General features: G+C 43.4%; 1 protein-coding gene across 1 annotated transcript in view; it reads left to right on the forward strand.

Moving 5' to 3' along the window:
- The first annotated feature begins 822 nt into the window (after positions 1 to 822).
- The window catches only part of LOC117044552, a 30,605-nt gene continuing 8,197 nt past the window's right edge, over positions 823 to 23,230 (forward strand). Inside the window, exon 1 of the mRNA XM_033145370.1 lies at positions 823 to 852. Coding sequence (XP_033001261.1) covers positions 823 to 852 — 30 coding nt within the window. The remainder of the gene's footprint in view (positions 853 to 23,230) is intronic.

The raw sequence follows: 23,230 nt of genomic DNA on the forward strand, positions 1-23,230 counted from the left end.
TGTAAAAGATGCTTGTGTTTTTATTTCTGTGCAGCGTATGATTAATGTACATTCCATACACATGAGAGAGTTCCTTTAGGCGCTGAAGAATTTTGTTTATAAGCAAGAAAAAGAAAAGTCTCTCTCTCTTCCTTGATATTTTTAAATGCTTTGACTAAACAGTTGATTAGTCACAAAAAAGTCTTCCAAAATCTTGTGTGTCATTAGCCTATGTTGATCATTAGATGTTAATTAGATACCCATAATGAACTGATCTGAAAGAAAGTCCCTTTCAGATATATTGCAAGGAATAAATGCTGTGCGCAGGAATGTATCCAGGGCTGGTTCCCCCCCAGTGTGACGGAGGCACTTTAGCTGCCTTTCACAATTCAATTGTTTTCTCGCTCTTTCTGTAATTCTTTGATTCACTTCCTGCCCTGTTCTAATCTCTTCCTCATGTACGGTAGCTGCTTCGTCCTCAGCACACACATACACACCCGCCTCCAATATGCCATTGATTACAGATTCCTGGGAATGAAAAGGGAGATGACTGTTGTGGGTGTCTGGGATCCCTCTGGCTACTGTGGGAAGGCATATCCTGAAGTTTTAGTCTGACCCGTCATTAGGACTCTTCTATTGTTATTATTGATATTAGAGCCAGTGGGATATACTGGCTAGAATATCAGGTGACAACTTGGGGGTAAGATCCAGGTTCTCACCCCTAGTTAACTTTGAATGTACCCAGTTGACAATCGGCCTGTCACAATCTCTCAGACTTACCCACTATGTGTACCACCTTAAGTAGAGTTCTGCAAAGGGCTGTCTAGTCCATATTCATCCAAGATGCCTCCAAGGAAAGTATTGCAGCAGGACGTAAGTGCAGCAGCACTCTTCTCACTTGGGTTTCCCAGCACCTGGCATTCACCTCCAATACTGAAAGCAGACACAGCCAGCATGACCAGTGGCCTCCATGAATTGGTCTAATCTCCTTCTAAAGCCATCCATGTTGGGGGACATCACCAACATCTTGTGATACAGTCAAACCTCGGTTGTCGAACGTAGTCCATTCTGGAAGCCCGTTTGGCTTCTGAAATGTTCGACAACTGAGGCGCAGCTTCTGATTGGTTGCAGGAGCTTCCTGCAGTCAAGTGGAAGCCGTGTCGGATGTTTGGCTTCCAAAAAACGTTTGAAAACCAGAACAGTTACTTCTGGGTTTTTGGCATTTGGGAGCTGAAACGTTCCAAAACGGAGGTGTTTGGGAACCGAGGTTTGATTGTAGTAGAGTCCACCCACTGTGTGAATAAGAAGAAGAGTTTGGATTTGATATCCCGCTTTTCACTACCCAAAGGAGTCTCAAAGCGGCTAACATTCTCCTTTCCCTTCCTCCCCCACAACAAACACTCTGTGAGGTGAGTGGGGCTGAGAGACTTCAGAGAAGTGTGACTAGCCCATGGTCACCCGGCAGCTGCATGTGGAGGAGTGGAGACACGAACCCGGTTCACCAGATTACGAGTCTACCGCTCTTAACCACTACACCACACTGGCTCTCCACTACATCACACTGAATAAGTACTTTTGTCCATCCAACTTCATTCAGTGGCCCCAGGTTGCAGTATTAAGAGAGAGCAGCTTTTAAACTGATCCCTGGGAGTAAGATAACAGGAACTGATGAGCATCTGGATTGGGATGAATCATCCCTAAGGGGTGAAAATGAAACTGTTATATGATTGTCAAAACAGGGGCTTTTTTATTTGACATGCCAAGAGGTCTGGTTGAAGTGAAGCCAGCTCATTTTGTACAGCCCTAGCCATTCCCATAATATTCCCTAGGTTACTTGGCTAGCTTACAGTTCCTGTTTGCTCCATGCACCTTGCACCATATGCATGGGGCAGGCAGGATTGCAGTCGTGTTCTTGCAGCTGCTTGCTTGCTTTGATTTAATTAATTCTTCACAGTTGCGAAATCGTACGCATTCTTTTAGGAAATGTCACCTGTATTTATTTTTTTAATCCACCCCACCTTTCCTGTATAGTAAATTAAATTTTAAAAGCTTAGCATGTGAAAGACGTGATGACATTGCTGGAGGAGAGTTCCAGATTCGTATCGGCTCTGAAGCACTTTCTGCAACACTCTTGTGCCTTTATAGCAGCTTATTGTTTCTTTCCCATGCTTACTCTCTAACCTTTATCAAGATACAGATAATATTGTATCCATGAGCAGAATATTTAGAAAGCTCACAGGAAAGCCATAGCAACTGAAAGAAAGCCAAGTAACCTTTACGAAAGGAAAATGAAATGAATGAATACTGTATAACCACAAGCAAAGTCAGCTGGCAATATCAGAAACTAGTTGAGTATATGCCCAAGAGACAATTTAAATGAGAATTGTGAAAAGAAACAGACGCAAGGCTATTTATTACTAGGCTTTTGTGTGGCGAACACTTTCTTCCTAGTTGTGGAAATCAGTAAATCTAATAAACACAAATCTGAGTCAGTTTAATATATTTATGATTTTATACTGGACTTCTTGGGCTTTTTCTTTCCATAGGTCTCTCATTAAACCCACAACCCAATTCAGTAAACAGTGATTTGGTAGAAAGCACTTAGGAAGAAGTAAAGCATATACTGTACAACAAAGGCTCATGCCAGGATGCACTGCCTCTCATATTTTCCCATCCCTAAGATTCACTTATTTACAAGGTACTTTTGATTTTGCTTTGATATCCTGTGTAGGTTTATGCTTACAGCTCTCATAGATTGAAATACATTTATTGGTTTTCTGCCAATGGATTTTAAATAATTTCCCCAGACTGACTTCACTGGGAATAGCCTCTGGCCTTATCCGTTTAACACCTTCCTGCTCTCTGGGGCAAATTAAAGACAACACTTTCAGTGCCAGATATTTCTTTTATCTGTCATTGCTGGGGAGACATATGGGTGATAAGTGGCTCAGCAGCAGCAAACATGCATCCCCCCCACCCTACTGTCTGCTTAAGCCCTAATGAATTATACCTGTGGCATTTCCTTACCCAGAAAGTAAACTTTGTACATTGTTATCTTGTCTCATCACGTGCCATACGCACGCACAAACTATGAACATTTTTGCAGTTCAAAGTTGTCAGAGTTGTAAGACTGGTGTAAAGACATGGTGAGCTTCGGAGGAGCTTCAGGGTTGTTTAGTGGCAGAACATTTGGGGGAACAGAAGGCAATTGTTCCTTCAGAGTGATGCATGGAAGATTCTCCTCCAATTCCACAATCAGAGCCTTTTCATCTCTCTCAGGTCTCTTGTGTGTATCCCAAGCAGGGGAAGGCAACTGGGCTGCTTCTTGACTGCTGGAAGCCCTCAAAGAAATCACCGGTCTTGATTTTGAAGAAGCTGAACTTTCCCATTTGATAAAAGCCAAATGGCACCAAAATAACTTTAATGGCATTGCATCACATTGTGATATTGATTTGAGGTAACACTCTAAGTGTGGTGTAAATAATTCACCAATAGGACTGAATGCTGTGTTTCTTAAGCTTTAAGTTCTGCATTGTCATCTTCTTTTAAAAACATTTTTTTTTAAAAAAAATCAGCAGACAGAGAAGAGTCTGACTTAGAGAGCTATTTCCTGCCCAGCACTTCTCTGTTCAAGGGAGGACAAAAGAGGGGTGATATACAGGAATTGGAGGCTGCAAAATAATGGGTTAGTCTTCTGGTAAGAGCTAGTGCAGTATCTGAGCCAATTACAATTGATGAATGGTCTGTAAGAACCTGCTGCATAATTGCAGAGGAAGTGGAAGAATAGCAGATTCAGTAGTCGGAACCTAAATGATGCAGTTACTGGTGTGAGTTTTTTTTTATTATAAAAAAATTGATCTTCTGTTAAGAACCGAGTTGTTCCTCGGAATGGGTTTTGCATCCCGCTTGGACCTGCTAGTTATAGATGTGCATGAATGGCAAAAGTAGAGGCTGTTTATTATTTCTCTCTCTTGTTCTTTCTTAGAAGCTACTGACATTTTCCCCCTTCCCGCCACAAAGTCTTTTTTAAACCATTACCCCCAGGGCTTTTTTTTAGCCGGAACTCACTAGGACTCAGTTCTGGCACCTCTCAAGTGGGCGCCATTGCCATTATAAGAGAACAAGGGAGGCGTTCATGATGAGTTCCAGCACTTCTTTTTGTAGTAAAATAGCACTGACTACCCCCATAAGTCACTTGCAACCAGCTGGAATGTGGATTGTTTATTTATAAAAACATTTCTAACCCAGTGTTCACTGAAAAGTTCCAGCATGCATTACAAGTAAAATGTAGCTAAAACGCACATCACAGGCCCAGCTCCTCCATGGGCACCCCATCTGCCTGCCTCCGTCACTGGCAGAGAAGTGGCACCAGCATTAATAGGGATTTGGTGTAGTGGTTAGGAGCGGCAGACTCGTAATCTGGGGAACCGGGTTCGTTTCTGCACTCCTCCACATGCAGCTGCTGGGTGACCTTGGGCTAGTCACACTTCTCTGAAGTCTCTCAGCCCCACTCACCTCACAGAGTGTTTGTTGTGGGGGAGGAAGGGAAAGGAGAATGTTAGCCGCTTTGAGACTCCTTCGGGTAGTGAAAAGCGGGATATCAAATCCAAACTCTTCTTCTTCTTCCGGTGAGGTATTGCTAAAATCTTGTGAGATCTCACCCAAGTTCTGCGAGATATCACAGAGTGTGTGAGCTCTCGCAAGGTTTCAGCGAGATCTGGTGAGATCTCACTGGAAATTGGCGCTGTTTCTTCTTCTCTCTCCACATGGGTACAACCAAGGGGGGTAGGGAGGGGCAGCTGCTCCCCAACCAATAAAAATACATAGCAAACTGAGGTTCTTCCCCCTCCCCCAACAAAAGGCCTCCCCCCGCAAAAAAAAAAAAAAATCCTGGCTATGCCCATGACCCTCCAATCTGACATTAAACTCCTGCGCAGAAAAACAGTGGTCTTTAATAGGCTCTGGTAGTTCAGCAGCATCAGTACGGGTCATATCTCAGAGGGGTAGAAGTTCCAAAGCTGGGGTGCCACCACTAAAAAGGCTCTACTTTGCAATGTTTCCAGTTGAACTTTAGTAAAAGGTGGCACCACAAAGGATGTTCCCCCTTGTGTGCTCTGAGCTTGTGTGACATGAGGACAGAGAGAAATAGCTTCATGTTCTCCTAACAAACTAATAATAATAAAAAAGATCTCTCAGATAGTGTACTATTTTTGCCCCTTTAGGACCATACATGCAACAGAAGCAGTTTGTATTCTAAAAATGGAAAATCACTCCAGACAGAAACATGTTTCCCAGAAATTAGGCGATTATCTTATTGTCTTGGAAGGGAATGCAAATAATAATTATCATAATTATTGGTTGCAAAACCAGCTGCAATATACAGAGGAAACACAACATCGTGTCTGCGTTTTTCAGGGTGTTTGATGAAGTGCCAGTATCAAGCAGCAGGGATGGTGAAAACTGAAGGCCTCCAGGTAAGCGTTGCCAAATCAAAGGAAAGATGCCTTTCTAAATGTGTGTGTGTATCCCTCCCATCAGAGTCTTACAGCTGGAGTCGTTCCATCTTTCTCAGCTACAGAAATCAGCTACGGAAAAGATAAAAATAGAAAGACCCATCTCTCTGTTCAAGGTGTAGAGAGGGAATTGACCAAAATGGACATTTTAATCATAATTTTGAATAGCAATGGAGGGTTAACAAGGATTTAGGATCAGAACTGCACCCATACTGACCAGAATTTTTCCGGAGCGGAAGCCATGTTAGCCTGTTTGCATCAAAACAATCCCAGAGTCTTGTGGCACCTTAAATGTTTCAACAACCAAATGATGCATACAGAAATGTATACAATAGAAGAAATAGTGCATACAAATGCAGATATTAGTGACAATAACACAAAACATATTATATTAGGGATAGCCACTTGCAAAAATGTGCATGCTGGGCAAAATTGCATACAAAATTGCGCTGATGACCAAATGCAGGTTTTTGCTTTCATAAAACATTGCGCCCAGAAACCACTCTATATTTGAGATGACTACAGTTGCCAAAATATGAGTCATGCATATGGCGATGGGTCCACAAGGCAACATCTCTCTGCAGCACAGCAATGCCTTTCCCTCCATGTTCATCATGGACTCAAGGATCCATGACAACAAGCCCTAAGTTTAGTAAGTTAATAGTGTTTACCTTTTTGAAAAAAAATATTCTTTGATTATCATGTAAATTACAACAACTGTGTTGAACACAACCTTAGATACATGCCTTATTATAATTTTTGCCCACAAACAACTTGGTGCTTTATTTAGATATGAGGAGCTTAGCCATTTTAAAAACAAGGAATGCTGATTGGATGGTGTTACTATAATTACCATATCAGGTATCACAGCTCATTTTAGCCTGCCTTATATATATTTAAAAAACCCGTAATTGAGCGGTAGGTGAGGTATATTTATAGGCTGCATATCTAGATTCAGAATCCCCATGAGTGACAGGGAGATTATATTGGTTATGGTATCCTCATCAGCACAAGAGCTTACTTCACCTCCCCCTTTTTTGAAACTGGGTCTGATTTCCTCCTCAAGATTGCATATTATGAGCATGTTTTCAGATACCCTTTTTGTCATTTTAGATCAACTATTTAACAGAGCATGTTGCTTTTTCATGAACAAGGGAAATATTCACCTAATAGATGCATTATATTATAGGGTAGTAGTTAGCAGAGTTTTACTCTGAGTAGACCCATTGAAATAAATAAACATGATTCAGCTAGAATGCAGGTGGGACTGTGGTCTAAACCACTGAGCCTCTTGGGCTTGCCGATCAGAAGGTCGGCGGTTCGAATCCCCGCAACGGGGTGAGCTCCTGTTGCTCTGTCCCAGCTCCTGCCAACCTAGCAGTTCGAAAGCACGTCAAAGTGCAAGTAGATAAATAGGTACCGCTGTGGCAGGAGGATAAACAGTGCTTCCATGCAATCTCGCTTCCGTCACAGTGTCCTGTTGCACCAGAAGAGGTTTAGTCATGCTGGGCACATGACCTGGAAAGCTGTCTGTGGACAAATGCCGGTTCCCTCGGCTTGAAAGCGAGATGAGCGCTGCACCCCATGGTCTCCTTTGACTGGACTTAACCATTCAGGGGTCCTTTACCTCCCCCCCCACACCTTTTTAGTAATCCTGTCCTAAGTTTAATTGAAAAATGCAGGTCAATTTGTGCAGCCTTAGTTTAACCTATAGACAATGGCGGAGGAAGGGGGTGTGGGGGTGCGGTTCACCCTGGGTATCATCACTGGGGTGTGTGTGACAAAATGACAAAAATATGTGTTTAAAAAAGAAAAAAGACAAAAATGGGCTCACAAAACTTTAGTTCAGTCAACAAACGCAACCAAATGCAGTTGGCACTGGGCGCCACACCGTGGGGGCTGGCACTTACCGCGGGGCCTGCAGTGTGCCCGAGCCACATGTCTCCGGCTGCAGGACACGTGTGCTGCACGGGGCACCCGAGCAACTAGCTACGCCACTGCCTATAGATATCATCAGGCTGATATGTAGAGTAGGGTTGCCATATTTCAAAAAGTGAAGACCCTGACACAAAAAAAATTGAACATGTTTTTTTTGCAAAATTTTGAGCTATTTTAAAGGAAATTCACACGCACACAAAAATCAACGCTTCCAACATTGATTGCCATACAACCGGGTTTCCCCGGACATTACAACCGATTTTCAAAAATTCCTCCCAGACGCTATTTACGACAGATAAATCTTGGATATGTCATGGGAATTGTGGATGTATAGCAGCCCTAAGCAGAGAGCCCTTCTGTTGTAGTGGATAGAGTGTGGCCAATACTTAGACTGGGACATGGGTTCCAGTCCAGCCTACTCATCAGGACTGATTTGATTCCCTTTACCACTCTCAGCAACACAATCAGATCTTGAGGTGCTTCAAACTGAAGCTGAACATCAGTTGAAGACTGGTGGGAGTGAGGAATAATTATTTTAATTTCTGCACCCCTGCCCCAAGGATTTTTGTTTTGATTATACACCTTGACACAAATCTGCTCATGCAAAGGGCAAAGGGAAGCACGGGGGTGTTGTAATAGAGGCTCCCCCCCCCAAAGCACTAAGAAGCTTCCACACCGGCAGTGACTGCATATGTGTAACATCTTTACTTGATTGATTTTCCACAGTAATGGAAAATATGAATTAAAGAGAGAAAAAGTCCAACCTGCAATTTTGATTATGCTTTCATTATGTGGACGCTGTGGGTTTCTGAGCACAAGCAGCAGTGAGTCCATAATAAATTATGTGTCAAGGCACTCTAATTTTTATTTTTATTTTTTAAAAAGCAGGGGAGAAAAGAAAATCTTTCAAATACAGGATAAACATATCACCTATCTTCAATCTTTCATATTTGCATCTCTGATACGCTGACCAGCATAGACTGGAGAGCTACTTTCCTGCCTCCCTGGATGGAGAATGACGTGTTAATGGCTCTCAATAACACACAGTGAGTCCTCCCTTTTATCTTGCTAGGTGCGAATATTGAAGACAATACATCAAAACTCACACTGACCTTTTGTCTTTATTAAAAAGGCATCTTTCCAGATGCTGGGCCAGATATCTCAGCTGGGGCAAATTGGCACAGTGCTATGTTAAGTCTGAAAAGTTTTGCAGCAAAAGCAACTGAGAATCTACCCTACTGACTTCTCTCTCTCTCTCTCTCTCTCTCTCTCTCTCTCTCTCTCTCTCTCTCTCTCTTTAATAAATCTAAGCGAAACGGAAATTAATAACTATTCAAGTAGATAATGGTCTTTTCCCTCCCAAGAGCTGTGAAATAGCTTTCCCACTTTCCCTTTTGATGAACTAAACAGGGTAGCCTTCTCAGACAAAGATTCAATTAAAATGCAAATACCTGATTTCAGAAGGGGGGGAGAGAGAATGTACTCACACTTCTGGTTCTTTGTGAATATCATTTGTAAAACATCACAAATTAAATGACTGGAGGAGGGGGGTTCAAAAGCAGGTAATTGTAATTGGTGAGCACCTCTGAAGCTAGGAGTTTGATTTTTATTTTTATTTTAAATGATAATAATCAGGGCACATCCTAGGGTAGGTAGGGGCTTTTCTCATACTTAGCTGGGGAGACAAAGATCTCCTGCTTTTCCACACATTTCAAAGTGTAGCCTCCAGCAGAGTCACATCTTTCTTTCAGCCTAACCTGTTCTGGGGATAAAATAGCAGAAACTCTTGGATACCGCCCTGACTTCTTTAGAGAAGACTGGCAGATTCAAATGCGATAAGCAAAATAAAACTTAAGTGAATAAGCCACATGAACTCAACCCTACCTGCTGGATTTATTGAATAAAAGCTTCAAACATCTTCCCACTAGAGTTGCACTCCTATGCTCCACTTACTTGGGAGCAAGCCCCACTGAAGTCAGTAGGACTCCCAGCATGCGTGCATAGAGTTGCATGCACACCTATGTATTTCTCAGGAAGCAATCCTAAGAAATTACTGTTACCTGGAAGTAAGCTTCAGAGAACTCAGTGGGGCTTAGACGACGTGCCTTGGATTTCACTGTTAATTATCCACAGTAGGAAAAGAAAAATATACCTCGACTAATAATAGTGCTTTCCCTCACTGTCACAGATACAATGCTTTGCTTAAAGCAATCTAAAATACATCATTTGAGGAAAAACCGTAGGTAATTTGTAGGCTTTTCTTGTTCTGCAATTTGTGCATTACATTTTCCTATCTGAATTTCCCTTTCTTGGATCTCTGCTTGCTTTACTGTTTGTTGTACCCCAGCAGTACTCCCAATATTCCCCATACTCCACTTAAATTCTTAACCAAACTTACAAGCAGCTTCCCCCCACCCCTTCCTCCAGCATTTGATTGGTTGGAAGTTGGAGAAGCGCATTCTCTATTCCACCGTAAAATAAATTACTTTTCAACAACTCTCCAAACGATTATGCTTGTTTCTCTGCAGAAACAGCAAGTCACGGGTAAAAAGCGCTGTAGGCCACATCCCCGGTCTTATTGCAAATTCAGAGAACTCTGCCTTCTGTACTCTGAACTTCTGTATCTCTCAAACCTCAGTTGTAGCAAACTCATACATTCAGAATATCCACATTATAGATATGCTAATAATGCTGACTCCCCCACTCCAGAAGCACTGGGATGATGCTTCCAGGAGCCGTGATGCTTCTGCTGCAAACCCTGATGCCGATCTTTTCATTACATTCTTCTGCTTTTTGCTTACTATCATGCCTCCGTTCCTTCTGGTATTCGCAGTTGTGCTACTGAAACAATACCTGGCAGCTTCGAGTGGACTCTACAGGTGTGTGTGAGGATCTTTGTTAAACAACAGCCACGGTTCTCCCCCAGCTCTCAATAAAACGAAGCATTTCTAGAAGAAATCCTGACAGCCACCCCACCCAAACACTTGTTCATGTAGGGCTGGAAGCGCCTGTCCAGCTCCCTTAATAGAGTATCCGGTACCAGGCAGAGCTCAAAGTGCACAATGCCAGAGGTGTGATTGCACTGCAATTAATTTATGTTAGCAGGCCTTTGCCATTTATGTCCACCAAGCCAAAGACACCCTGCCATATTCACAATACACAGTGTTTATCTATGTATTCTTGATCCTCCCGCTGCTATCCAACTAAGACAGTCAGTATTGCCATAGAATGGCTGAGATTATATACAGTCATATTTCTTTCAATCTAGGGGTTGCTTTCTCTAACTTAAGATCCCAAAAGTCTTATACTGTAAAAGCTTTAGTCCTTTTGAATGGACATCAGATCAGACCCCTGGAATTTACACTTTGTCTAGCTAATCCAGAAGCTTCATGCTTAGATTATGGTATTGCCTAGTTTAGAGGTTTTCAACTTTTTGAGTCCATGGCTCACTTGACCAACAACATTCTTTCTGCAGCACCCCTGTGGAGCCCAAGAGCCCAGTTATGTCACCCTTTGCCTGCAGAGCTGGCAGCCTCTCACCTTTTTTCAAACACCATCCCTTGTGGAGTGTTCCCTCAGCCTCCTCTCCTCTCCTCTCCTCTCCCCTCTCCTACCTACAGAGTCCACTGGGCAGCTGCAGCTCCCCCCCCAGTCTCTGAGCTGCCCCCCATCCCAAAGAGAGGTGCCTCCTCCTGACACTACCCCACAGGGGCCTGGGAAGCACCCCCTGGCCAACCCCAAAGGCACCATTCTCCTGGAGAGCTTGTAGCCAGAGCTGTTGCAACAAACAGCTGTGCAAGCCTTTGGGAGGCAGAGACCCAAGAGAGCATCAGAAGAGGGAGGGAATGAAAGGGGGCAGAGGCCAGTGTTGCTCTTGGCACCCCTGACTATCATTCAGTTGAAAACCACTGGCCTAGTTGGTTGACTTTTGCCTGGGCCACTAGTCATGCCACTCAGTGTCAATTGGTTAATATGAATGCTGTTTTTTTAAAAATAAATAAATACTTATTTATTAAGTTCCTGGTTAGGTGAATTTGTCACTACCAACCTGAAAGGTCTGTCCTTAAGGTGGTATGCTGCACATACTCTCTCTCCCTCTTTCTCTCTCCCCCATGTGTACACACACAGATACCAATTATCCTTTTATGAAACCAACATTTTAGGCACAGAGATCTAACCAATATAGAAATGTGGCATTAAGAAGCGTTTGTTGCTGAGATTGAAGCTGTCTTTTGAGACAATAGACTTCCTTTTTTTTCAATGACATGCATATAAAAAGACGTATTCATGGATCTCTTCATAAATGCATCTCTCCCAATTATGCAATATTGATGCACTGAGAATATTGGGATAAGTTATAGGTTTTTTTAAGAAGTCTATGTCTTTTCATCAGATACTCTTCACAGCTGAATGGGAGGGGGAGCTTACAGCCTCCTAATTGCGTCTATTTTTTATATTTTGAGATATCTCATTTCCCCAAGTGAGGCAGCAATATCAGACCTTATTGTCATTCTTATATGAAAAAAGGAAAAACAATTTTAAGAAATTTAATATTTGACAATAAAAGGGGCAGGCGGTGAAACCCATTTGAAATGGTGATGATACTCATCAATATGGGAGAAAACTGAGTTAGCACAAACAATATTTACGTTGAATACAGCCTATCAGAATCCTGGGTCTTTGAAATTAGAGAACAAAGGGAAAGTGAAGCTCTGGGGAAATTTTCAGTATTGTCAACAGAAAATAATGCTAAGGCCAGAAGCTGCACTGGCATCAGAGTAGATACTAGCGTTTGGCTTCTATTCTTTATGATACAAACATATTGTTGTATGCCATCCCAATCTCTAAGTGGTGAGAGATTCCAGGAGTAACAGGTGCTTACCTGGGGCTCTGTTTCCTTGGAATGAAGGGCAGCAGAGGCTGTGCCATCTCTATGATATATGGTTTATTTACAAATACATACAACCTGGTATAGGCAAGCCTACAATGGAAGGGCTCGCAGCATTAACACCCCAAGAGGTAATGCTTTTCCTCCAGTAACAACCTTGGATTCAAGCAGAAATCGAGCATGGCTCTCTCACTTTCTGGCTTCTGCCAGATTCTACTCCAGCTGCATAGCTGGCCTGCCCATGAGGCAGGGTGAAGCAGCTGCCTCAAACCGCACCCCACAAGGAGTAGCATGCCTGTTCTGCTGTGCAGCTTTGCTGCCAGTCTCCCTGGCTTCTAGTGGCAGAGAGGGACTGGCAGCAAAGCTCTGCAGAACGTCTCCCCTCCTGCCAAGCCAGTGAGAGGGGAGGCAGTCCACCACTCAGCTCTGCTGCTGGGCCAGGAGGAAGATCCGCCACCCCACCCCTGGCAGTGTGGAGGGGCTTTGCAACGGCTTCTCCCTTACAAGGGGGGATTGCAGAAAGGAGAAGCCTTTACAGAGTGTCCCCCCTGCCCCAATTGTGGGAGCGGTAAGGTGGGGTGTTTCACTTCAGGTGCCAAAATGTCCCAGGCTGCCCCTGCCCATACACTGGATTGATTTCTGTTGGATCTGCCAACATCTCTGGTTCATGTGAACACAGAGCAGACTTCCAGTGGAACTGCGGCCATCATAAGGGGTGCGGAATAGCCCCTCAGGGAATTCTGAGCAGTGCAAAGGGGGGAAAGAGGTCTAGCAAAGGCTATGCAGTCCTCATAGCCTCAAGGGGGGCTACCTTGACGTACCTGGTACCTAGCAGCATCTTTGGCTGCTCTCCCAACCCCCGGGTTCTCTTTTAAGGACTTGGGAACGGGATCGAGTGGTAGACGCGGAAGGGGTACATTGCTGACCCAGCGCTGCACAGTCTCAGGCTCTGGATGAAAGCAGCCCACTTCCAAAAAGAAAATAACACAGAGAAAATAACAAAATAACATGATACCGCAAACTTCATTCCAGTCAGAGTCACCTATAGCAGTGTTTTTCAACCACTGTTCCGCGGCACACTAGTGTGCCGCGAGATGTTGCCTGGTGTGCCGTGGGAAAAATTGAAAAATTACTTTATAGATAGTCAATATAGGCACAGAGTTAATTTTTTAAACATTTTCTAATGGTGGTGTGCCTCGTGATTTTTTTCATGAAACAAGTGTGCCTTTGCCCAAAAAAGGTTGAAAAACACTGACCTATAGTATCCTGGAAGTCCACTTCCTAACATTCCTTCAATTCCTGTATCATGGGCTAACAGACCTCCTCACAGAAACCAGACCTCTTTTGTTCACATTAACCAAGAGAAAAGAAGTTTCTCGAATTCCATGAGGGTCCTGGTTGTCCTGCTGTGAAAGAGGTGACCTGTCCAAAGAGCAACTAATTACTCCCAAGAGTTAAATTCCATAGCATCAAGCTAAATCATAGGTTAAACTGAAATGTGGATAAAGCAACAAGGTGCCATCTAGAATGCCAGATACATATATAAAGAAGCAATTTTGAATTCATTATTATTTAGATTTGTAGAAGTCAGTAATTACTCCCAGAAAAGGTGTTAGTTACTTTTTGTTGTGACTAGGACCTACAATCCTTTCCTGGGAGGTGGAATGCCTATTTGCATTTCTGGTACGTACGAATTTTGTTTCTATAAAATCCCCCACAGTTACAATGACAATACAGCATTACTCACTCTCCATACTAAGTTGTTGCATGAGGTCACTGTGTGCCACACAACAGATGCTGCTTTTCAGCAGTGTGCTAAGTTTTCCCTATAAATAGTTTGCAGGGAGCTCTGCGATCATTCAGAACAAAAAGCTCCTAAATATAACCATGCAAAGTAACAGTTTATACATCATTTTTCTCATTTGCAGACCTCATATTTGTCAGTACACAAAATCATACTGAAGAATGCAAGTGTCATTCCATTTGCCTTCCCAAAAACCAAACTCTTTCCAGAGTTGCTATGAGGATGGATGATTACTATATTAATTTATATTTACTGTTCGCACTACGACTTATATTTGTTTATATTCTGCAGTCAATTCCATTACAATATTATTGTCACAGTAGTACTTCTTATCAGTTGGGGAGGGTGATCCTATGGTCCATCTATGCTAGGAGCAGAGATGGACAAACCTGTCCATCTGTTTACTATCAGCAAACCACCATCTGAAGCGACGTTTGCTTACAAATCTTGATTTGTTTTAACAATTACATGTGAATGCAAAAATTGAGTTGTGGGGACCTTATCCTTACCAATGACCCAATGCAAATGTCCAAAGCAGCTAGACAAGGGCTGGTCTACCATTAGACAGACTGAAGTGATCACCTTGGGCAACCAATATGGGGTTTCATAAAAGAGCAACAAATTGTTTGCTGTTTCATCTATTATTGTATTTTTACTCCTAGGAAGGGACACTGCCTCAGGTGCCAAAATAACTTGCCCAACCATAGGTGCTGTGTGCCTTGACTTGATGACAGGGGCCATGCTGTTCTGCCTCTGGCAGCAAAATATATTGGGTTGGCCCAAGTGTTATGGTGGAAGGCCTCCTGCTTAAACATGAAGGCAGCTGAGGAGAGTAACAAGCAGAGTAAGGCTCCCACCCTGGACGTGGGTGGCGCTGTGGTTTAAACCACTGTGCCACTTGGACTTGCCGATTGTAAGGTTGGTGGTTCGAGGCCCCATGATGGGGTGAGCTCCCATTGTTTGGTCCCAGCTCCTGCCTACCTAGCAGTTCGAAAGCATGCAGTGCAAGTAGATAAATAGGTAGCGCTCCGGCGGGAAGGTAAACGGCGTTTCCATGCGCTGCTCTGGCTTTGCCAGAAGCGGCTTAGTCATGCTGGCCACATGACCTGGAAAAAGTGTCTGCTGAAGCGGACAAACGCCGGCTCCCTTGGCCTGTAAAGAGATCTCGCTGCAACCCCAGAGTCATTTGCGACTGGACTTAACTGTCAGGGGTCCCTTTACCTTCACCTTTAAGGCTCCCACCCTATCTACTAACCATCATGGGAGCAACCAGACCATAGCTGTCAACTTTTCCCTTTTCTTGCAAGGAATCCTATTCGGAATAAGGGAATCTCCCTTTAAAAAAGGGGAAAGTTGATAGCTATGAACCAGACACACTGCTGAAAGAACCAAGGCTTCTCCTGACCCAAATCAGATGTGACAATCCTGTTTCTCCCTCCTCCCTCCAATCACTGGGTAGAAAAACTATCATGCCCTGCCCTAGGAATCCCCCACCCACTCTGTAGATAATTAAGTAGCACCTCCCCTTCTATTTTTTTTTTAATGAAAAAATAAAGTTGGGAGACTGTTCCATGCAGTTGCGTTGTAACTTTTATCCTAGTCCTAAGGTAGGTCCTTATTTCCGAAAGAGGCATGTCTATTCCATTATGCTTTCTCTTTATGGGTAATATATCTTCCTTAGTTCTGAGTGTTCTTCTGCCTCGTGCTATAATTATACTAAAATTATACTTTCCCCCCTAACTCCATCCTCTGATAGGTTTTTTTTATAGGTCTTAGAATGAATTATTCAGGCTGCTGAAGCTTGCTGCTGCTTTTTTCCACTTGCTCTTATGGACTGCAGTGCTTTTAACTAATGTGAATTGATGTACGCTTGGCACACACTTGGATTTTCCACACAGCAGAAAGGGAGTGAGCTACCTTTTGCTTCCCTCATAGCCAGCACCTGCATGCTGCACTACTGTCTTTCCAGCCTCCTCACTCTCTAATGCTGGAAGCCGTTCCATTTTACTGTCCCGAGACCAAGATATGTCCAATTTCTTTTTCTTTGCCCTTTGTGAAATCGCTGTCTCGTTCTTCTGGTGAGGTTTCGGGTTTCAGTGAGAGGGAGCAAGATGTATGGGATGCTGTTAAGGGGGTACAATTCAGCCAGCTCTAAAGACCCCCTTTTGCATATATTCAAGGTTCAACTATAAAAATTACAAAATGTTTTAAAAATATGTGTTGTGACTAGGGATGATGGAGAATGTCAATTAAGTTTACATTTAAAGCCAAATGTATCAAATTCACACTTCCTGAAACAATATGAGAGCCTAAACACAGCAATCCTTTGAAATTTGCATGTAACCAAATTTTGAGATGCAATTCTCCAACCAACCAGTGTTTACAAAAATGCACATATTGCACACAGAAATGTATATATTACTGCAAATAACACAGAGAAATGCATTATATTAGGACAAACTGCTAGTGATTGCGTCCATTTGTCTAAACAACATACAAAATGAGCTTATTGGGAGAAGTTCGCACTAAAATGCTGAAGAATTTTCAGGAGGTTTTCTTTAAAAAATAATAATAATTGCAAATTGGTGCAGAAATGCACAGAACTGAATTTAAGATTGAAAACATAAGAAACAGAGAGAACTGAATTGGCAGCTCCTTTCTTCCTTAGTTGTGATTAATATATGTGTCATAATCATCTGAACATTTATAGCATCCCTGCAGCATAAGATTGCCAGATATAATTACCTCACTGTCATTGATTTTTATGAAATCATCTTTCCAACTGAAGAACAACTCTTAATAAGTTTCTCAAGTCAATCTACTCTTTCCAGTCCAACCTATTCTGTTTGCAGCACCAAGCGAAATCAGCTGCAGGGACACTTTTCATTGGAGCTGTAGGTGGAAAGGTATGGTACAAAGGTAAAGGGACCCCTGACCATTAGGTCCAGTCATGTCCAACTCTGGGGTTGTGGCGTTCATCTCATGTTACTGGCCAAGGGAGCCAGCGTACAGCTTCCGGGTTATGTGGCCAGCACGACTAAGCCGCTTCTGGTGAACCAGAGCAGCGCACGGAAACGCTGTTTACCTATGGTAGGCAAGGCCAAATCCATCTTCCAAGACAAGCTTATTTGGTCCCTAGGAACCCTACCATATTGAATCAAAAGAAGATATTTAAACCTATCCAGACCATAGCTGTCAACTTTTCCCTTTTCTTGTGAGGAATCCTATTCGGAATAAGGGAATTTCCCTTAAAAAAGGGGGAAAGTTGACAGCTATGATCCAGACCTGGCATCCCATGAACTACGGTTATGTTTAAGGGGGCATGCTCAGTGCAGGAGAGGCTGAGCCAGTGCAAACAGGAACAAAGCAGGAAGAGTAAACAGTCTCCCATGCATTTGTTGGGTAATTTACGGAGTTTTTGATGTGTTATTTACTGAGGCCAAATCTTACTAGAAAATAGCAACAGTCTGAAAGCACCCAAAGTGGCTGAGTGTGACTTACAGAAGTGACTGAGAGCAGCATAGAATGTAGCAGTGGAAATAAAAATGACTGCAGCTGAGATAATAAGACTGCAGCAATGATGTAAGATGGTGAGAGAACAGTTAAGTGGGTGGGCATGTGTATGACACAAACAGCAGTGGGACTTCTGTGCTATTTTGAGCACAGGATAAGCTTTGGAATTGGGCTGAGGGTGCAGTCCTGGTCAGGGGAAAATGGTGGGTGAAAAGGGTGAGCGTTTGCTTTGGCACTAGTGGATTGTTCTCGCTCTCTCCCTCTCTCTGGTATCTGAGCTAGTAAACATTTTTATCCTATTTGCAAGGTTGAAGTATAAATGGCTACTTCATGCTTGCACAGTTATAAAATTTTTTTTTAAAAAATGATGCAACATGAGAATCAGTCAGCCATAACAGGATCTGTGTGAAAACAAGCAAAGGAAATCTTTCTGCCAAATGCTTGGCTTCTTGGAATCTTATCACTTCAGACTGGTTTTTTTTCCTTTTCTTTTCTTGTTTTGATAATAAATAGGAAATTAATCTTGCTATTGGGAAAGCAGTTTCAGGCCAAACAGAGCTCAAGTAAAAGTGGACTTGTGCCTGGGCATTATACGAGCCTACAAAGCTCAGAATAACCTGGTCACACTAAATATTAAAGGAGCCAACAATTGCAAATGGAGCAGAGGAACTGGATGCACACTATACATTGAATGCACATGGCTTCTGCAACGAACCTCCCTTTCACACTCCCCTCCCCTGTTACTAAGTTTATTTTTTTTATTTTTTTATTGCTCAGGTGTTCCGGGTCAGACTAATTAGCCACCCCACCTGTCCCTCAGAGGTCCGTCAATGAAGTAAACTCCCTGGTAGATACAAAACGGGAGTATCTTAGTAACCGGAGTATCTTTGTCCAGCTGCCGCGGCAGTTTATAATCCTTGCTCTGGGCTTCAGGGGTTAAACACCTTATTGCCTACAGCCCCAGGGTCTCTCTCTCTAGATCCCTCACTGTAGCAGTCTGCTAAACCCTTTTAGCAACTCAGTGGCATTCACAATGTTTCAGCCCGCTAGCCCCTCCTGAGTGAAACCCCGAAGACACAAACTAACACCCCGCAGGACAGTTTGGACTCTTCCCTGGGTTCACCTCTTCATGAGCAGTTTATAACCTGCTGGACCCAAAAATTGACGACGACTGACTTATAACAACAAAACAAGTCTTTATTTTTCTTTATAGAGCATAACGGTTTCAGAGAATCAAAAGTTTAAACGTAGTTTCATAACAGCATAAAAGGTTTTCTATTCAGTATAACATACTAAACCTTCGCCCTTGCCTAACCTACCCACCACTATCCTGGTCTCTAACCCTCTCTCCCTCAGTCACCACTCACTCACTCCTTCTCCCCCCTGACCAACTGCCGCTCCCTCCTTTTAAAGGGCAAAAAGTCCTGCCTCCTGCGAGTGAACTGCCACTCAAACAGACGGAATCTTAACTCTTCACACGCTGGGGTTTCTGACAATACCCTGCCTAAGGGCAGATCTGTTACAGCTTCCCTCAAAGAATCCTGGGAACTGTAGTTTACTGACCACAGAGCTACCATTCCAGGCACTCTTAATAAATAGGATTCTTGCTGGGGGTGGGGCAGCCATGTGCTATCAATGCATGATGTGTACACAGCCACATTCAACCTGAAGACAAAAGTGGTGTGTGGACAGAATGGACATCAGGCCAACTGAACTTGTTGACAGTTCCTTTGATGAGAAGGGGATGCTGGTCACTCTGCTCCTAAAAGTGGCCTTTGCAAAATTAGTTTCCAGGTTATGGTCCTAGTGAATTTAGGACAGTCCAGCTGTATGCATGCCTATTCAGGAGGAAGCCCCTTTGAGTTCAGTGAGGCTTACTCCCAGGAAAGTAGATACAAGGGTTGCAGCCTGAAGGATTGCTATCCCATTTTTAGTGACACACCAGTTAAGTGAGCTGGTGGAAGTCACGCAGTAAGTCTTAGTAGGGAAGGCAAATTGGAACAATATCTATTTCGCGCCTCATATTTATTTTTCATTTCAAAGATAACACTATTTTCTATCGCGGTTGGTTTTTCTTTTTGCTGTCACTGTGGAATCTTTGCCGAATGCAAGCAAAATTGCATTCTGTGACGATACGCTTACATGGGAGAGATAACCAGAGTCTGCATTCTATTCAGATACTGTACTTTGGTACCATGTTCATTAAATGGATACAAAACAGGTGTCACCCAGCACTTAATATGAAAGAGTAATGCAGCTAAGGATTTGGAAGATACCCATCTAGCAACTTTTTATTATTATTATTTTCTTCCTGCCTGTCAGCCGACTCAAACAGAGGGAAATCCATAGACGGTGCATAAAAGGCACTAGGCTATGGGAATATTATTTGATGTTAAATATGATACCTAGCATCACTCATGACACAATGGGATCTTTCAGCAGATTTGCATATAAGCTATGAGCTGTCCTGGTGTTTTCTAATATTTGTGTGATACACGGTAAATCAAGTCAACTGTGAATGAAACTGTTGTCTGTTTCCTGCCTGATCCTGTGTGGAAACCAGCTGAAACAGAGAACACTGCAACATGTTTTCGAGGTTTTGGCATGCTTTGTTTTATTTGGGGTGTCCAAGGTTTCTCGGATTAAGTAATCAATAAAAACAACAATGCAACCAGTTTGGTTTGATTGTGGGTGAAGTGGCTGATCTGGTGTGTATTATTGAGACCTGGGGTTTCTGACCTTCCCAGTTGTACCCACCTGAATATTCAGTGCAGCAGCAGTCAAGGACAGAGGGACAGGTAAGGGGCATAGCAGTGATCCATAAAATTCCCATCATTCTCACCAGGAGGCCAATCCATCAGGAAGCTGAATTCAAGAGTTTGTACTTGGTGTTGGGAGGCAGGGACAGAACCGGGATCTTGTTGGTGTACTGTCCATACTGCTGCCCAACCACCTCCCTGACTGAGCTGACAGAGGCGGTCTCTGCTGTGGTGTTGGAGAATCCCAGGACTGAATTTGAAGAGATTCTTTATTCTTTTCTACCTTTCTATTAGGCTGTAAGGGATGCCGCATCTCCAACTATATGAAACTACTATATGAAACTATATGTAACACTGCACCTCCTGTCGCGCCATCTTGCCTTGGTGCCACTCAGTGTGGGTGAACCAGTCGCGCTCCCCTAAATCCACCTCTGGGCTGGAGGAAATCAAATTATTTTGCTGATGATGTCACAGTGCTTTGTCTGGCATGTTGAAGTCATGGACCAGAAGGTCGACAACTATCAATGAGGGAAAAGAAGGTGGAAAATGGCAGGATCCAGGGAAGCAAAAGGGCACCAACTGGCATTGGAACAAAGCAAATGTGCCACGTTTGAAGTGAAAGTCAAAACGGAAAAAAGATTGGCACAGCCTACAACCAGTAGCTCTCACACAGCCCTCAGTTCAATTTCCTAATCTCTGTCTACCTTGCATTTCCTCTGCACTCACATATTTAGCTCTTTGGCTCTTCATATCTCCTAACTTTCCATTACACATTTGATTGTTTATGGTATTCACACATTCCTTTGCAGGCAAACCTCACAAAGTAGTTAACATAAGGTTATTATAACAATAAGCACTTAAAAAAAAGTTACAGTACAATAAAATTAGAAAGACCACTGCAACCGCTTTATCTCCAACCCCTCAGAAACCCTTGTGGTGACAGTTGGAGGGCAGTTGGAGGAGGAGGGAGCTAGAGCTGGACAGCAGCATATAGCCAGGCTCTTTATTTAGTGGTAGGTCAGTGTGTTGTAGTGGTTAAGAGCGGTAGACTCGTAATCTGGTGAACCGGGTTCGCGTCTCCACTCCTCCACATGCAGCTGCTGGGTGACCTTGGGCTAGTCACACTTCTTTGAAGTCTCTCAGCCCCACTCACCTCACAGAGTGTTTGTTGTGGGGGGGGGAAGGGAAAGGAGAATGTTAGCTGCTTTGAGACTCCTTCGGGTAGTAATAAAGTGGGATATCAAATCCAAACTCTTCTTCTCTTTCTCCTCCTTCTTTCTTCTCCATGCTTCAGGAGCCACACATAGAAATATTGTAAAAAGGTAAGTTGCCCTATAAAACCCAGCAGCCATTGTCACAAGGCATATAAACAGGTCTCAAAAATCCCAGGCATTTTGTCACTCAGCTTGTAAAAAAAAAAAAAAAACCAATGCTGGAAGCTAAGGATGTTTACTCCCCTCCCCCCATCCACCTCATATTTCTGCACTGGGTTTCTGCTAGTTATGGATTCCTCTTACCTCTCCAAGTAGGCATGGCCTCAAAGGCCTCCAAAAATAGGAGCAGCCATTTCACGAAGAAGGGGCCAAAACTGGTATCTCCCCCCCATCCACCAGTAGCATCTTTTTATAAAATGATTTAGAATAGAAAGAAAGAGGAAGCTGCCTCCTACCAACATTACTCTGGATAAGGCATCCTCCAAACCCAAGCCTCGGGACAAAAAACAAATGGCTAACCCAGTTTGTCACCTGCAAGCAAAGGCAGCCATTTCAGACGTGCATCTCTACAGAAGAAGGGTTTGGATTTGATATCCCACTTTATCACTACCTGAAGGAGTCTCAAAGCATTCTCCTTTCCCTTCCTCCCCCACAACAAACACTCTGTGAGGTGAGTAGGGCAGAGAGACTTCAAAGAAGTGTGACTAGCCCAAGGTCACCCAGCAGCTGCATGTGGAGGAGCGGAGACGCAAACTCGGTTTACCAGATTACGAGTCTACCGCTCTTAACCACTAGACCACACTGGCTCTCAGAAGGCAGGGGTTCTGAAGTAGCTGAAAACACCCACAGCTAAGCAGATAAAAACAGCTCCGCTTCTTTGCTTTCTTTCTCTAGCAACCTTACACATATCACCTTTGTGCCTTTCTTTCAACCATTCAAAACAGAAGCAATAAGCTGCTGCTGCTCAACAAAATGGATTTTCGCTACCCATTTCCTGAGAGCCTCGTCGGCACTTTTGATTTCTTTTCTTCTGGGTTACTTTTGGCTTCTACTCTTGGCCGCCACTCACCTGCCCCTCATAAAGCAGGGCTGGTCCTGCAGCAGCTTGAAGCTCCTCACCTGATCACCAAGAGCCAGCACAACTCCTTTGTTTATATATCATTTGAACATTTGCAGAAGCAGCACCATTAGATCAGAAGCAGTGGCTTACATCTCAGCTTCTTGCTGGCCTGGGAAGGCTTTTCTCCAGAAAAGTGCAGAGAGCCTGTCTGGCACCCGCTCTCAATAGAAGTGGTCTCAGAGCTCACTCTAAACCTCTTGTTGGCTGGCTGTAAGTGTGTGTAGCTCTGTGTTTATATATTATTCATTCCAGTGAGGCAGGGTAGGTGCCCTCTGTTGCCCATTCCCCCTGCAGATACTCATGATTTCAGGTTAGCCCAAGTTCATACCTACAAACCGGAGAATGGAGGCCAGCAATGCTATTTTGTGTCCAGACCTGCTTATGAGTGAATTGGAATGGCAACGTCAAGCATTACTCAGCACTGATGGTTTTTTATCAGAATGTGTTTGTTGTGTTATCTTACGAAAACCCTTAGGGATGGGCATGCTTTCTATTTTCAATA

The sequence above is a fragment of the Lacerta agilis genome, chromosome 3 (assembly GCF_009819535.1).
Source record: "Lacerta agilis isolate rLacAgi1 chromosome 3, rLacAgi1.pri, whole genome shotgun sequence".
NCBI classification, from domain to species: Eukaryota; Metazoa; Chordata; class Lepidosauria; order Squamata; family Lacertidae; genus Lacerta; species Lacerta agilis.